The sequence below is a fragment of the Mercenaria mercenaria genome, chromosome 14, assembly GCF_021730395.1.
Source record: "Mercenaria mercenaria strain notata chromosome 14, MADL_Memer_1, whole genome shotgun sequence".
Classification (NCBI taxonomy): domain Eukaryota; kingdom Metazoa; phylum Mollusca; class Bivalvia; order Venerida; family Veneridae; genus Mercenaria; species Mercenaria mercenaria.
Window position 1 is genome coordinate 46,287,263 of NC_069374.1, and position 17,954 is coordinate 46,305,216.

General features: G+C 35.8%; 1 protein-coding gene across 2 annotated transcripts in view; it reads right to left on the reverse strand.

Annotated features, from left to right (window-relative positions):
• Positions 1-2,851: 2,851 nt before the first annotated feature.
• The window catches only part of LOC123527455 (fumarate hydratase class I, aerobic-like), a 34,394-nt gene continuing 19,291 nt past the window's right edge, over positions 2,852-17,954 (reverse strand). For both annotated transcript variants that reach the window (XM_045306917.2, XM_045306918.2), the window contains exons 10-13: positions 17,413-17,619; positions 12,428-12,547; positions 11,553-11,670; positions 2,852-7,898 (exon numbers count right to left, since the gene is read on the reverse strand). In XM_045306917.2, coding sequence (XP_045162852.2) covers positions 7,798-7,898; positions 11,553-11,670; positions 12,428-12,547; positions 17,413-17,619 — 546 coding nt within the window. In that variant the 3' untranslated portion in view covers positions 2,852-7,797. The remainder of the gene's footprint in view (positions 7,899-11,552; positions 11,671-12,427; positions 12,548-17,412; positions 17,620-17,954) is intronic.

Here is a 17,954-nt window from a genome sequence, read left to right on the forward strand (position 1 = left end):
GTTGTGTGTATATGTGGTTAAAATCAAATGTAAAACGAAGTCTCTGTATGGCTGCAAGCCAAAATAGCTAATTTTGCTCCTTTAAGGGGCCATAACTCTGGACCCTTTGATGGGATTTGGCCAGTTTTCGAAAGAAACCGAGATATTATGTCAATACAAGTTGTGTGCAAGTTTGATTAAAATCTATTGCAAAATGTGGTCTCTATTGTGTTCACAAGCCAAAATAGCTAAGGGGCCATAACTCGCGAATCCATGATGGGATCTCACCAATTCTCGAAAAGATCGAAGATATTGTGCCAATACAAGTTGTGTGCAAGTTTAATTAAAATCAATTGCAAAATGTGGTCTCTATCGTGTTCACAACGAATTGTGGACAGACGGACAACGGACAGACAGAAAATGGACGAAGGGCAATCACAAAAGCTCACCTTGTCACTATGTGACAGATAAGCTAAAGACAGGACCTGGTTAACTATGTGGAATATCTACCAGTATTTTAAGTTTGAATCAGTTCCATTCAGTAACAACTGAGATAGAGAAAATGCGCATCACTTTGGTAACAAGAGGACCATGATGGTCCTGAATCGCTCACCTGTCCCCACATGACCCAGTTTTGAACTGAGTATGACGTTGTTTTTTCTTTTATTTGACATAGTGACCTAGTTTTTGAGCTCATGTGGCCCTGTTTTGAACATGACCTAGATATCATCAAGATAAAGATTCTGACCAGTTTTCATGAAGATCCATTGAAAAATAGACCTCTAGAGAGGTCACAAGGTGTTTTATTATTTGATCTAATGACCTAGTAATTGACGGCACGTGACCCAGTTTCGAATTTGATCTAGATATCATCAAGGTGAACATTCTGACCAGTTTTCATGAAGATCCATTCAAAAGTATGGCCTCTAGAAAGGTCACAAGGCTTTTCTATTTTTAGACCTACTGACTTAGTTTTTGACTGCACGTGACCCAGTTTCAAACTTGACCTAGATATCATTAAGATGAATATTCAGACCAAGTTTCATACAGATCCCGTGAAAAATATGGCCTCTAGAGAGGTCACAATGTTTTTTTTTTAAGTTATTTGACCTACTGACCTAGTTATTGACTGCACGTAACCCAGTTTCTTTTTCAACCTAGATTTCATCAAGATGAACATTCTGACCAATTTTCACGAAGATCCATTCAAAAGTATGGCCTCTAAAGAGGTCACAAGGTTTTTCTATTTTTAGACCTAGTTTTTGACCGCAGGTAACCCAGTTTCAAACTTGACCTGGATATCATCAAGATGAACATTCAGACCAACTTTCATACAAATCCCATGAAAAATATGGCCTCTAGAGGTCACAAGGTTTTTCTATTATTTGACCTATTGACCTAGTTTTTGATGGCACGTGACCCAGTTTCAAACTTGACTTAGATAATATTAAGATGAACATTCTGACCAATTTTCATGAAGATCTTTTGAAAAATATGGCCTCTAGAGAGGTCACAAGGTTCACTGTTTAACTTAGAGAGCGGACAAGACTAAATTCAGTTTTTTGAGTAATTCAAAGGTCATAATCCAAAAGTGCCTGCGGCGATATGGCTGGTTATTGAATTTAACTGAGATATTACGCCCACAAACATTGTCAGCAAGTTTGGTGAAGATCGGAATGAAAACAATTTGACTTAGCGAGTGGACGAAACTAAGTTTGCAGTTTTTCGAGTACTTCAAGGACTAAAATCCAAGAGCGTCTGCGGCGATTTGGCTGGTTATCAAACTTGGCCGAGATATTATGCCAACAAATATTGTCAGCAAGTTTTGTGAAGATCAAATGAAAACTATTCGACTTAGGGAGCAGATAAGGCTAAATTCAGTTTTTCAAGTAATCTAAGCGCCATTATCCAGGAGTGCCTAGCTGGGGAGATTTTGCTGGTTATCCAACTTGACCAAGATATTATGCCATCAAACATTGTCAACAAGTTTTGTGAAGATCGGATGAAAACTATTCGACTTAGAGAGTGGAAAAGGCTAAATTTACAGTTTTGTCCGAGTAATTCAAGGGCCAAAAACCAAGAGTGCCAGAAGCGATTTGGTTTTTTTATCAAACTTGGCTGAGACATTATGCCCAAAAATATTGTCAGCAAGTTTAATGAAGATTAGAAACTGATGAAAATTGTCTGACTTAGAGCAGAGAAGGCTTATAATATTCACAGTTTTTCGAGTAATTCAAGGGCCATAATCCAAGAGTGCCTGGGGAAACTCTAACTAAACATTTGGATAAGGTCCTGTTTATGGGTGTTTTATTAGTGGCACACTAAAGAACCAGAGAATCTTCAAGAATTGGAGCATCTTCTGTATCTTGCACTATTCTTCCACTAAAATTACCGTCTTCAAGAGGAGTCACTCAAGCAGGTTACCATTGGCTACTATGACAAAATAAAACTGCACCTTTGTCCAGGACCACACTGTTGCAACTTTGATATAAAGTACAGCTAAGATTCTTTCCTTTTAAGCCAAAGCTTTCCCTGTGACTTACACACCAAATAGCCTTTTATCACTCAGTTGTTCTTATATACAGTTGAACCTATTTGAGTGGTCACCTGTATTAACAAGCCACTTGCCTTAAATAGCCAGTCTGCTCACTTCCTAAATTGGTATTTTGTTCTAATTTCAACTCTTTAAAATGTCATCAGGGCCGAAGCAGCAATAGTGTCTTTCCCTTGACTGTCTGGTTAATACGGGTTTGACTGTATTGATGGTACTATTTAATAACATTAATTTGTAAAGCTAGCAATATTTGACAGACATAAAGAGGCATGCCGAGTCACTTGAATGTTCATGTGAAAGAAAGAAACAAATACTATGACATTTTAAACCATGTAATATTTCAAAAGCATCAAGCATTCAATGCATTACATATCAAATACAAAATAAAATCAGGGTTTTTTTTTAAAGATCTTCAGTATGCAATGTATAATATCAACAAAACAAAACGATATAGCACTTAACTTTTACATAAATAGATAAAATGAAAATATAAAAACTGAAAATTGAACTACGGTAAGTTGTTGTTATTGTCCCTAGTATCATTATATGGAGTGAGCAGGGGCCCTTGCTAGAAGAGTAGGATTCTTCAACCAAACAGGCTTATGGAAGGTCAGTGGCTCTAGGTGCTGATCTGTGCCCGAGATAATGCCCAAATGTGCACCTTTGGGTCTTTTGCCACCATCAAAATCTGGAAAGTTGCCATATGACTTAGTTTCATAGTGACAAAAAACCAAAAACAAGTCCAAAGATTTGGGGCTACAACTGAAGGTGCGTATTATACATGGGTACATATCAAACAATGGTATCTACGGTATATGGAGTGCATTGCTGATAATACAGAAAAACAAAAGAACAATTTTATCACTAAATTCAAAACATATCTAGTATGTGTTTATCAAATATAGCAAAACACTGATCTCTAGGGGTCACAAGAGGATTATGTAAAATACTCAAGTTATGCAGGGTTTCAAGTGATTCAAACTTAGAAACAGTAAAGAAAACAACAACTAAAACCAAAAGAGCTGTTACTAATGGTGACAAATGCCCCCGCAGCGCCTTGACCTTTGACCTGGTGACCCCCAAAAAGGAGTTGTGTACTCAATAAGTACTATTAGCATGTGAAGTCTGAAGGTCCTGGGTGCAGTGGTTCATGAGTAAAGTGCCTTTATGCAGAAAGTTAAAATTGGCCCCTGTGACCTTGACCTTTGATCTTGTTACCCAAAACTCAGTAGGGGCCGTGTAATCAATAAGTACTATCAGCATGTGAAGATTGAAGGTCTTGGGTGCAGTGGTTCGCGAGTAAAGTGCCCTCAAGCAAAAATCTAACATTGGTCCCTATGACCTTGACCTTTGACTGGTGACCTCAAAAGTCAGTAGGGGTCATGTACTCAATAAGTACTATCAGCAAGTGTAGTTTGAAAGTCCTGGGTGTAGTGGTTCGCGAGTAAGTGCCTTCATACAAAAAGTTAACATTATGACGAACGAACTTACGAAAGAACGGACAGACAGTTGAAAACTAATATGCCTCCCTTCAGGGGCATAAAAATTAATTGTTCAAGTTATCTCTTGGTGTCGAAGTTATTGATGCTTAAAGGTCCATTACTAAAACCCGAACGAGTATTATATGAAAACCAGAGTTTGCAGCTGAGACTTCCTATTTACTGAAAATATGGCCCACTGCATCGGTTCTGACCAAATAGTCATGAATATGTTCAAGAATAACTAACAAATAAACAAAAAATGTTGCCTATGTCAAACCGAAAGTATGCTTTCCGAATGCTTACGAAACCATCGAGCATCTTCGGACTTTTTCGGAAGAATCCTCCGAAACGAGGCTATAATTTATAAATAGATGCAAAATATATCATATGCCCAACCGATAACGTGATTTTTACAAACTTAGCACATGGAATTCAACAATTTTGTAACTCACAAAAATTTCATGAAAATCATTCTTATAATACAGGTAATATACAGCTATACTACAAGTTTTCATTAGGACAATTCAGACCATTCCCGAATAAAAGTGTTTTTACAACTTCGTCTGTAAACTTTTTCAGTTAATCTCTTTTCAGTATAATTTTAAGAATATAAATGAGTAACTGTCTTACACTGCAGAAACAAAGGATGATTGAAATTTACCTAAATACACTTATTTATGTACACATGGCTACAATAATTTAATAAGATTTTAGATATTAAACACATTGTCTTGGCCTAATATATGTCACTGTCAATTTTAAATTTAAATTTTGTACATCTCATATTTTTCGTGCAAGTCGTGCATAATTACCATCATGGAAATACAGTTATTTTGTTGTGCGTCTTAAATGGATATTCGTTTGAAACAATTTTAAAATCACGTGATCCCGAAGAATTTCCGACCGATTACGGAAAAGCGATAAACACGAATGTAGGATAAAATGACCCCCCATGTCAGTCTAAGAAAATACAGAAACAATCATTTGTTTCTCTGTACATGTGTTGATTTCAAGGGAATATTGCATGGTTATCGTAATGTTAAGTACTATATTTCAAAATGTGTAGTCTTTTTTTAAGATTTATGTCTATTCATTTGTCTTTATTTTGCACCTTTAAGTGAGCATTGCTTTAATGTATATGGAAATTGGACTCTTCAGTACCTCCATTATTATTTTACTCTATTGAAAAACTGTTGGTTTTGATAGGTGTTTAACACTAAAGCAATTTCAAAGATAATACACTTAATTTGAAAAAAGAACTGCAGTTGAATTATGTCATTTTATCTTATAAAAAAATCAAAAGATACAAACTATTGTCCAGCAATGGAAGTGGAATTATTTGTATTTTGCCCTAAGGCCTAAAAAAAAAAATTCTTTGTTTCCGGTAACATGCTCAAAAAAATTAGGGTAGGTAGGTCGGAAAAATTTTTTTTTTTGGAATTTTTTTTTATTAAGGGAGACTCTTCGGAAATTATTTTTTTGTCAAAAAATGAATACAAATAGGGGGGTTATGCCTTTAGAGCATCAGGAAGTTGATTTCTAACATCACTGACCATGTTTTAAGCATAAAAAGTGCAGTTTGGCAACTTTTTGTCAAAAAGTTGAAAAAATTATTCTCCAAGGCCATAAAAACATTTAGGGTCGGGCCAAATATTTAGGGTAGGTTGGGATACCGGAAACAAACAATTTTTTTTTTTACGCCTAAGAACAAATGTTTTAATATGTATTTAAACTAAATCCAAGGACCTGCATATTCCACAAATTACCCATCATCTAGAATTCAGGACTCATAATAAAATCTCTTGTATATATAAATACCTTCTGTGACTGAAGTATGGACAAACAAATAATTGGACAGACAAAACAAAAAAAATTTAAAGTGATATGCCTATTTTCTATATTAACTTCTATCACTAAATGTTCTTTTAATCAACTAAGAAAGAATGTAATAGAGGTACAACACCCCTGAACACCAGATAAATTATAACTGTACTTATTTATTTATAGATGTTCTTTTGTAAGAAGTCTTTTATACTTTCAAATTTATAGCAAGCATTTATGACTAAAGGTAAATGAACACAGACAGACAAAGAAAATAAATAAAAAAGTTTTAAAATTGACATGTAGAACCTGTATTCTCCATACCACTTTCTATCTTTATATCAGATTTTAGGGAAAAAAACAACAAAAAGACTCTTACACTTTCAAGTGATCAAAAGAAACATCTTTGTCATATTGATTTTACTTTACCATGACAACTAAAACTGTTGCCATAGAAACAAAACAAAAGTGCATTTTCCATAATTTACATTTATCCATGTTCAAAATTTTATGGAAAATACCATGTACTTTAAAAGCAATGGCAGGATCCGATTTTGCCACTATTTTGGTCATAATTCAGAAGACTATTTGTTGCCACAGTAACCCGTGTTGCCACAGCAACAGAATAGAAGGATGTGCATATTCTCCATGTTGCCATCTATCCATGTTCCAAGTTTTATGAAAAAAAAAAAACAACCCTGTACTTGAAAAAGTAATCAAAGGATCCCATTTTGTGCGACAAGTTGACAAAATGGGACCAAGCTAAGTCCCCCGCGGCTTTAAGGTCGGGGACTAAAAAGCTATAAGTACTGTCTACCATTCACAATAGCTCTTTCTGAAGGGAAAACACTTTTCCTGTAAGAATTGAATGCAAAGTTCTTATATTACGCATTCATTCTTAAAAGACTTGTTTTAGTAGGTATTTACTGAAATGGTCAATTAAATTACGACTTACGAAAAATATCATATTAAAACCTTGTTTACCTAAACAAACAACTTCTCCATTTGGTATATCATTTACATATAATAATCTGCATACTACACAGTGTCACACTTTCAAACAATTAAACTGATCAAGAGCTGTCCATAACACAGCATACTCAACTTTTCTCAGTGTGTGACTCTCAATTACAGCTTTGCCAGTAAAAGGGGCATAACTCGATCAAAGAAATATTTGACTTCATCAAAAAAAAAGAAAAAAAAGTTTAACTTAAAAAGGGTCATAACTCTGTCAAAATTCAAATCAGAGATATTTGGATTGTTTTTCCTGGTGTAGACTTTGATAATAAATAAATATTTTAAGCTTCAAGTCTAAAGCTTTGATAGTAACAGAGATATCTGACTTCAACAAAAACTTTAACAGTGTCCCCTGGGCAAGTTGAATAGCTGTAAGTTTTCTTTGAAAAGTCGAGTTAAAACAAATTTGTAATATCGAAATCTATATCACTTTCTACTCCTAAATATTCATTACCTAAAATATACAAATGATGTATCAGAATGATTCTAAACTACACTTAAATTAATATAGACAAATATGAAGCATTTATAATTTCTCCATATTTACCAACATTACTATACCAGTATTATTTGGGCCTGAATCTGTATTTCATTAAACTTAAAACTGTTACATGATTTTTTCGGTGAGAATTCTTAATTCACACTCCTTGTTCAGTCCTTTGTTGAGGTTTGAATCTTGCAATATTTTATGGATGGGTCAAATTCAAACTGTCTTGCTTGTGTTACAGTTACACTTCATCAAGTGTTATGTATTAATTTTAATATTACAGCTAAACTCCACCTAGTGTTCTGTTTTAGTTTCAATTCTGAAATTCAATTTGTCCATGTTGAAATATCAGTATCAAATAACATGCTTTAATGTCTTATATTTTCATTTCTTGAATCTATTTCAAGTAACAGATTGTATCACTGGGAATCATTTTATTACAGTCTTATTCAGAGGGTTTATTCCACCTGCCATTCATCAAAGAAGTCATTTCCTTTGTTATCAACAACAATGAATGCTGGGAAATTTTTCACTTCCACTCTCCATATAGCTTCCATACCTGAAATACAGTCAAATACAGTCTTTATTAATAATTATATCATTGATGTAACATTTATTACATGTTTGATCACTTGATCCATAAATATTTTTTTTTCTCCATAATTTCAGCTTTACTTTTTGTCCAACATAAACTGAACATCATTTTTAAGGTGTCCAGGGGTGGTGGTAGAATCTGTTTTGAATTTTTATTCTTAATAATTTTAATTTTAAGGTTATTTTTGACAAAAAGGTGACCTGATGAGCACAGTAATTATAGCATTAAATTAAGAGGGAATATTCCCTAGCAATTTTCCGCATATATGGCCCAAAAACACAACACTTTCCACACCCTTCGTTTTTTGTATCCTGGTTACATAGGATACATAGGGATACACTTTGTATGTGCAGATTTTTTGTTTTTACCATTATAACATTATATTATTATTCTATCAATTTATTATTTTTATTATGTTATATTTCACTGAAACATTATAGATCTATTATTATTCGATTATTATATTTTATTTCATTAAAACATTATATTATTATTTTAAGCCATAGATTTCTATTTCTTACTTTATGCTTCATTCATTTAAATATATACTTTACATTTGGTATATTACTGTGTTTAAACAAGAGGACCATGATGGTCCTGAATCGCTCACCTGACGTCGCTTTTTCTATTATTTGACATAGTGACCTAGTTTTTGAGCTCATGTGACCCAGGTTTGAACCTGACCTAGATATCATCAAGATATAAATTCTGACCAATTTTCATGAAGATCCATTGAAAAATATGGCCTCTAGAGAGGTCGCAAGGTTTTTTATTATTTGACCTACTGACCTAGTTATTGATGGCACGTGACCCAGTTTCAAATCTGACCTAGATATCATCAAGATGAAGATTCTGACCAATTTTCATGAAGATCTATTGAAAAGTATGGCCTCTAGAGAGGTCACAAGGTTTTTCTATTTTTAGACCTACTGACCTAGTTTTTGACCGCAGTTGACCTAGTTTCGAACTTGACCTAGATATCATCAAGATGAACATTCAGACCTACTTTCATACAGATCCCATGAAAAATATGGCCTCTAGAGAGGATCACAAGTTTTTTCTATTATTTGATCTACTGACCTAGTTTATTAATGGCATGTGACCCAGTTTCGAACTTGACCTAGATATCATCAAGGTGAACATTCTGACCAATTTTCATGTAGATCCATTCAGAATTATGGCCTCTAGAGAGGTCACGAGGTTTTTCTATTTTTAGACCTACTGACCTAGTTTTTGACCACAGTTGACCCAGTTTCGAGATTAACCTAGATATCATCAAGATGAACATTCAGACCAACTTTCATACAGATTCCTTGAAAAATATGGCCTCTAGAGAAGTCACAAGGTTTTTTTATTATTTGACCTACTGACCTAGTTATTGATGGCACTTGACCCAGTTTCGAACTTGACCTAGATATCATCAAGGTGAACATTCTGACCAATTTTCATGAAGATCCATTCAAAAGTATGGCCTCTAGAGAGGTCACAAGGTTTTTCTATTTTTAGACCTACTGACCCAGTTTTTACCGCAGTTGACCCAATTTCAAACTTGACCTAGATATCATCAAGATGAACATTCAGACCAACTTTCATACAGATCCCATGAAAAATATGGCCTCTAAGAGGTCACAAGGTTTTTCTATTATTTAACCTACTGACCTAGTTATTGAGGCACGTGACCCACTTTCAAACTTGACCTAGATATCATCAAGGTGAACATTCAGACCAATTTTTATGAAGATTCATCCAAAAGTATGGCCTCTAGAGAGGTCACAAGGTTTTTTCTATTTTAGACCTACTGACCTAGTTTTTGACCGCAGTTGACCCAGTTTCGAACTTGACCTAGATATCATCAAGATGAACATTCAGACCAACTTTCATACAGATCCCATGAAAAATATGGCCTCTAGAGAGGTCACAAGGTTTTTCTATTATTTGACCTACTGACCTAGTTTTTGAAGGCACATGACCCAGTTTCGAACTTGACCTAGATATCACCAAGGTGAACATTCTGACCAATTTTCATGAAGATCTTATGAAAAATATGGCCTCTAGAGAGGTCACAAGGTTTTTCTATTTTTAGACCTACTGACCTAGTTTTTGACCGCACGTGACCCAGTTTCGAACTTGAGCTAGATATCATCAAGGTGAACATTCTGACCAACTTTCATAAAGATCCCATGAAAAATGTGACCTCTAGAGTGGTCACAAGCAAAAGTTTACGGACGGACGGACGGACTGACGGACTGACGCACGGACGACGGACGCTGCGCGATCACAAAAGCTCACCTTGTCACTTTGTGACAGGTGAGCTAAAAACAAGGAAGAATATCAAACAGGGAAAGCCACGTTGCAGCCTCCCCAAAGTTTGAGCTCATAGAACATGAAATGCCCCCCTTGATGCATTCAGTAATTGCAAAAGAAACAGAAATTATTTAGTCACTGTACACAAAAGTTTTAACGTTCTGGGTTAATTCGACTTTCCTCTTTGAGATCAAAATCAATATGGGTCATCTGCTGGTCATGATAAACCTCCTTATAAAGTTTCATGATCCTAAGCCCAAGCTTTCTCAAGTTATCTTCCCGAAAGGGTTTACCAGTCCACGGTCACTGTGATCTTGACCTTTGACCTACTGACCTAAAAATCAGTTGGGGTCATCTGCTGGTTATGACCAACCTCCCTTTCGACTTTCATAATCCTAGGCCAAAGCGTTCTCCAGTTATCACCCAGAAACAGTTTTAACTGTTCCCGGGTCTCTTAGACTTTGACCTTTGACCTAACAACCTTAAAATCAATAAGGGTTATCTGCTGATCATGATCAACCTCCCTATAAAGTTTCATGATCCCAGGCCAAGCGTTTACATGTTATTGTCTGGAAGCAATTTAACTGTTCCTGGTCACTTTGACCTTGCCCTTTGTCCTACTGACCTCAAAATAATTAGGACTCGTCTACTGGTCATAATCAAACACACTATCATGTTTCCTGATCCTAGACCTAGGTGATCTTGAGTTATCATCCGGAAACAGTTTAACTGTTCCTGGTCACTGTGACCTTGACCTTAGACCTACTGATCTCAAAATCAATAGCGGTCATCTGCTGGTGATGACCAACCTCCCTATTAACTTTCATGATCCTGGGCCCAAGCTTTCTAAAGTCATCATCAATAAACTGTTTAACTGTTCTGGGTCACTTTGACTTTGAACTTTGACTTACTGACCTCAAAATCGATAGGAGTCATTTGCTGTTCATGATCAACCTCCCTATCAACTTTCATGATCTTAGGCCCAAGCATTCTAGAGTTGTCATCCAGATACCATTTAACTCTTCTGGGTCACCGTGACCTTGACCTTTGACCTATAGATCTGAAAATCAACAGGGGTCATCTGCTGGTGATGACCAATCTCCCTATCTATTTTCATGATCCTAGGCCCATGTGTTCTTGAGTTATCATCCGAAAACAAATTGGTCTACATACCGACCGATTGAGCAACCAATATTTGCAAAACAATATACCGCTCCTTCTTTGAAGAGGGGCATAATAAACAAAGCAAAGAGATCCTACCAACACTTCATTATAAAGAAATATATTAAGTATACAATAAATTACAACACACACCTAATTCAGGATACTCCAATTGTTCCACTTTATGTATACAATTTTTGGCTAGAATAGCTGCCGGTCCACCAATAGAGCCAAGGTAAAAACCTCCATGCTTCTTACAAGCTTTTGTTACCTGTAAAAAAAACCAATTAACAACCTGATCATTGTTTATATTTCTCTATAAGGAGTAAATGATATTTATTAAAACTGCAAGACTTTATTATAAATTACAATCAATACAAAAACTAGAGATCGGAAAACAGACAAGTTGGCAATGTTTTCTGTAACAGATTTTTGCTTGCTTACACTTTACCTGGACTTGGAAAATATCTAATGATTTTTACAAGGTCTTAACTCTTATCCTGCTCAATTTCTGTAATGAACCTGTCCATCTTTCAATTTGGACAGAACCATTTATTGTTCAAAGGGGTTTTTACTAAAAGGATACTGACTGAATGGCAAACAGTGAAGATCATGATCAGACTGCACAGATGTGCAGGCTGAACACAATCTGCACTGGTCACAAAGCCAGAATCAATCGTGTCCAGCATGATAAGGGTTAAAACAGACAGGAAATGAGTGTAATTGATATACATTTTTCCAAACAGTCTGAAAAGATACTTCAAAAGGATCATGAAAAGTTGAGAAAAACAATCAAAATCACAAACCTTTTCCCTAATACAAGACATATGTGAAACCAACTGTAGACCTATATCATGCCATGGTGACAGATCTTTTTTACGTCTTGTATAATGATGCAAACGTAGAATATTTAGATGACTTATCTATTCAGACAAAGCTTCTCAATAGAAAGTCCAAATCGACAATATATTTGAAGCATTTATGGTAAGAACATATAGATGATTAAAAGAACTTTGTCCCTATCATACCTGTTTACTCCTGTTGCCTTTAGCCAACATAATCATACTGCCTCCAGCAGCCTGGAACTTATCAACATAACTGTCCATACGTCCTGCAGTCGTAGGCCCAAATGATCCACTGGCATAACCCTAAAATATATACACAGTATTACAGTCAAACCTGTGTAAGCAGTAACCTCTATCCAGCAGCCACTTGCTATAAGCAGTCATATCTGCTATTTCCCATATCTACATTTCCGTAGCAAATTTACCTGTATTGAGAGAAAACCTATCTAAAATTGTCACTTTTGCCGCTTCCTTTGACTTGCTGCTTGTGACATGTTTTTTCTGTATAAAGAACTTTTGAGCACAGATCAAACAAATTTTTTTTTTATTAGTTTTAGGCTTTAACATGCTGATTTTTTCATCATTCTTCTGTACTTCCCCTTTTAATAGCTGCTTACCCAAGGATATTCACAGGATATACATCAATCACTAAATCAGACCTGGGTACCTTCAAATACTGATAAAATCACTAGTTAGTAAAGACCACATTTTTATTTTTCTCAACACTGGACTTTTTAACAAGAGCTGTCACAGGAGACAGCGCGCTCGACTATTTAGTTGCTGGATAGTGAAACTGGGTACATCTGAGGAAACTAGAGCTGTCACTGAAGTGTCCAATTGTGGATGAAGATATTGCACAATAGCCTGAGTCTATGTCAAAAATATCAGCTTAAAGTAATAAGAGAGGTAAAGATAAAATGTATCAAAACACTATATAAGTTATCCTAAGCAAAAAGGGGCAAAATTCATTAAATATTGGTGCCAGAGTTATGCAGCTTGTGTCATACAGTGTGGGTGATGATGTTGAACAACTATTTTAAGTTTGAATCAAATCCATTCAGTAATAACAGAGACAGAGAAAGTGCATCAAAACTTTAACCTAAAATTCTAAGTAACAAGAGAACCATGATGGTCCTGAATCGCTCACCTCTTCCCACATGACCCAGTTTTGAGTATGACGTCGTTTTTTCATTATTTGACATAGTGACCTAGTTTTTGAGCTCATGTGACCCAGTTTTGAACTTGACCTAGATATTATCAAGATAAAAATTCTGACCAATTTTCATGAAGATCCATCGAAAAATATGGTCTCTAGAGAGGTCACAAGGTTTTTCTATTATTTGAACTATTGACCTAGTTTTCGAAGGTACGTGAAACTGTTTTGAACTTTACCTAGATATCCTCAAGGTGAACATTCCCACTAATTTTCATGAAGATCTCATGAAAAATATGGCCCCAAGAGAGGTCACAAGGTTTTTCTATTTTTATACCTACAGGCCTAGTTTTTGACCGCACGTGACCCAGTTTCGAAACTGACCTAGATATCATCAAGGAGAACATTCAGATCAACTTTCATGAAGATCCATTGAAAAATATGGCCTCTAGAGAGGTCAAAAGATTTTAATAATTTTAGACCTACTGACCTAGTTTTTGACCGCAGTTGACCCAGTTTCAAACTTGACCTAGATATCATCAAGATGAACAATCAGACCAACTTTCATACAGATCCCATGAAAAGTATGGCATCTAGAGAGGTCACAAGGTTTTTTTTATTATTTGACCTACTGACCTAGTTTTTTAAGGCACATGACCCAGTTTCAAACTTGACCTTGATATCATCAAGGTGAACATTCTGACCAATTTTTATGGAGATCCATTCACAAGTATGGCCTCTAGAGAGGTCACAAGGTTTTTCTATTTTTAGACCTACTGACCTAGTTTTTGACCGCACGTGACCCAGTTTCGAACTTGACCTAGATATCATCAAGATGAACATTCAGACCAATATTCATACAGATCCCATGAAAAATATGGCCTTTAGAGAGGTCACAAGGTTTTTCTATTATCTGACCTACTGACCTAGTTTTTGAAGGCACGTGACCCACTTTTGAACTTGACTTATATATCATCAAGATGAACATTCAGACCAACTTTCATACAGATCCCATGAAAAATATGGCCTCTAGAGAGGTCAAAAGGTTTTTCTATTATTTGACCTACTGACCTAGTTTTTGAAGGCACGTGACCCAATTTTGAACTTGACCTAGATATCATCAAGATGAACATTCTGACCAATTTTCATGAAGATATCATGAAATATATGGCCTCTAGAGACGTCACAAGGTTTTTTTATTTTTAGAACTACTGACCTAGTTTTTGACCGCACGTGACCCAGTTTCGAAATTGACCTAGATTTCATCAAGATGAACATTCAGGCCAATATTCATACAGATCCCATGAAAAATATGGCCTTTAGAGAGGTCACAAGGTTTTTCTATTATTTGACCTACTGACCTAGTTTTTGAAGGCACGTGACCAAGTTTCGAACTTGACCTAGATATCATCAAGGTGAATGTTCTGATCAATTTTCATGAAGATCTTGTGAAATATATGGCCTCTAGAGAGGTCACAAGGTTTTTCTATTTTTAGACCTACTGACCTAGTTTTTGACGGCACGTGACCCAGTTTCGAATTTGACCTAGATATCATCAAGGTGAACATTCTGACCAATTTTCATGAAGATCTTGTGAAATATATGGCCTCTAGAGAGGTCACAAGGTTTTTCTATTTTTAGACCTACTGACCTAGTTTTTGATGGCACGTGACCCAGTTTCGAACTTGACCTAGATATCATCAAGATGAACATTCTGACCAACTTTCATAAAGATTCCATGAAAAATGTGACCTCTAGAGTGGTCACAAGCAAAAGTTTACGGACGGATGGACGACGGACAACGCGTGATCACAAAAGCTCACCTTGTCACTTTGTGACAGGTGAGCTAAAAAGTGGTGCCAGAGTTATGCACCTTGTGTCATATGATGTGGGTGATAATGCTGAACAACTATTTTAAGTTTGAATCAATTCCATTCAGTAATAACAGAGGTAGAGTGAAAGTGCACCAAAACTTTAACCTGAAATTCTAAGAAAAAAGGGGGAATAATTCATGAAAAAAGTGGTGCCAGAGTTATGCACCTTGTGTCATATGATGTGGGTGATGATGTTGAACAACTATTTTAAGTTTGAATCAAATCCATTCAGTAATAACAGAGATAGAGTGAAAGTGCACCAAAACTTTAACCTGAAATTCTAAGTAAAAAGGGGGAATAATTCATGAAATAATGGTGCCAGAGTTATGCACCTTGTGTCATATGATGTGGGTGATGATGTTGAACAACTAGTTTAAGTTTGAATCAAATCCATTCAGTAATAACAGAGATAGAGTGAAAGTGCATCAAAACTTTAACCTGAAAATCCAAGTGAAAAGGGGGGATAATTCATGAAATATTGGTGCCAGAGTTATGGCCCTTATTTCAGATGATGTGGATGATGATGAGGAATAAGTATTTCAAGTTTGAATCAAATCCATCAAGTAATTACAGAGATAAGTTGAAAAAAGAGAAAGTGCACCAAAACTTTAACCAAGGTGGGGACGCGGAAAGACGCCGACGCCGGGGCGAGTAGGATAGCTCTCCTTATACTTCGTATAGTTGAGCTAAAAATGACATAATACTGAAATATTATTAGGCTTTTACATGCCTGTCTATGTAAAACAGGGTTGGTCCTACCAAAGGGACAGCATGGAATGGAGCATTATTAACGCTTTTTATCCATGCTCACTTGAGGGTTGAACGAACAGCTGTCATTCACTTGCAGACACAGGAAATCATTTCCTCCCCTACAACATTAAAACAAGAGGGCCATGGAGGCCCTGTATCACTTACCTGACCTAATGACCTAAAGATCATCAAGATTAACATTCTGACCAAGTTTCAATAAGATATGGTCATAAATGTGGCCTCTAAAGTGTTAAATAGCTTTTGCTTCGATATGACCCAGTGACCTAGTTTTTGAGTAGACATGACCCAGATTCGTACTTGACCTAAAGATCACCAAGATTAACATTCTGACTAAGTTTCGTGAAAATACAGTCTTAAATGTGGCCTCTAGAGTGTTAACAAGCTTTTCCTTTGATTTGACCTAGTGACCTAGTTTTTGACCTCACCTGACCCAGATTTGAATATGACTTAAAGATCATCAAGATTAAAATTCTGACCTAATTTCATTAAGATATGGTCAAAAATGTGGCCTCTACAGTGTAAACTAGCTTTTCCTTTGATTTGACCTGGTGACCTAGTTTTTGATCCTACATGACCCAGATTCAAACTGGACCTTGAGATCATCAAGATTGACAATCTGACCAAGTTTCACCAAGATACAGTCATAAATATGACCTCTACAGTGTTAACAAGCTTTTACTTTGATTTGACCTGGTGACCTAGTTTTTTACCCTGGATGACCCAATATCTAAATCATCCAAGACTATGTTGAGGGTAACATTCTGATTTGACCTGGTGACCTAGTTTTTTACCCTGGATGACCCAATATCTAAATCATCCAAGACTATGTTGAGGGTAACATTCTGATTTGACCTGGTGACCTAGTTTTTTACCCTGGATGACCCAATATCTAAATCATCCAAGACTATGTTGAGGGTAACATTCTGATTTGACCTGGTGACCTAGTTTTCGACCCCAGATGAACCAATATCATACTCGTCCAAAATTTTATTGAGGGTAACATTCTGACCAAGTTTCTTTAAGTTTGGGCAAAAATTGTGACCTCTAGAGTGTTAAAAGTCAAATTGTTGATGACTGACCACGGACACAGGGCGATCTCTAAAGCTCACCTTTGAGCTCTTCATGCTCAGGTGACCTAAAAATTGCAGGAACAAATAGATCTGTTTTTTTTCCCCACAGTAATAGGTACATAATTTATGATTTCATAATATGGCTTATACAACAGTGATGTCACTGAAGTGCTACGTCATTTTAGAAAAGATTATTTTCCTATGGAAAATCCAGAAATTGTATAATTTCAACACATGGCATACAAGGGTTTACTTGTCTTTCTCTCATAGATATTCTATCACACTAAACTCTTTAGTTACCTCAGGTGTTTTCGCTGGACCAGCATAGTATACAGGATGTTTCTTGAAATATTCTGGTAATCCGTCACCACTATCTAATCTCTCCTCTAGCTTGGCGTGTGCAATATCTCGTGCCACGATCAGCGTACCTGTTAAACTCAGCCTCGTTCTGATTGGATACTGGTCAAGTAAGTTAAGTACCTCTGACATAGGTTTGTTCAAATCAATCTACAGAGAAAATTTCAAGAATATAACTATGCTAAAATTTTATGGAATCATCAAAACTGACAACCATTTCATACTGTTACCGGCTGACATTATGAGAATTTTCAACAGTTAAAGTAAGTTATTCTATTAGAAGATACCTCTACATTACTTATTAAACAAAGCAAAACATCAAGTTTAATGAAATTTTGCTGTCATAGTCTCCTCTTCACCCATTAAATTTGTAAACTTTACCACTCAATACTCAATCTTTCACCATCAGTACTTTTAATCGAAGATTTTATTTCTATTTACTTTAAAGATTTCACTTCCAAGGGCCATTCTTTGGCTCAATGGTT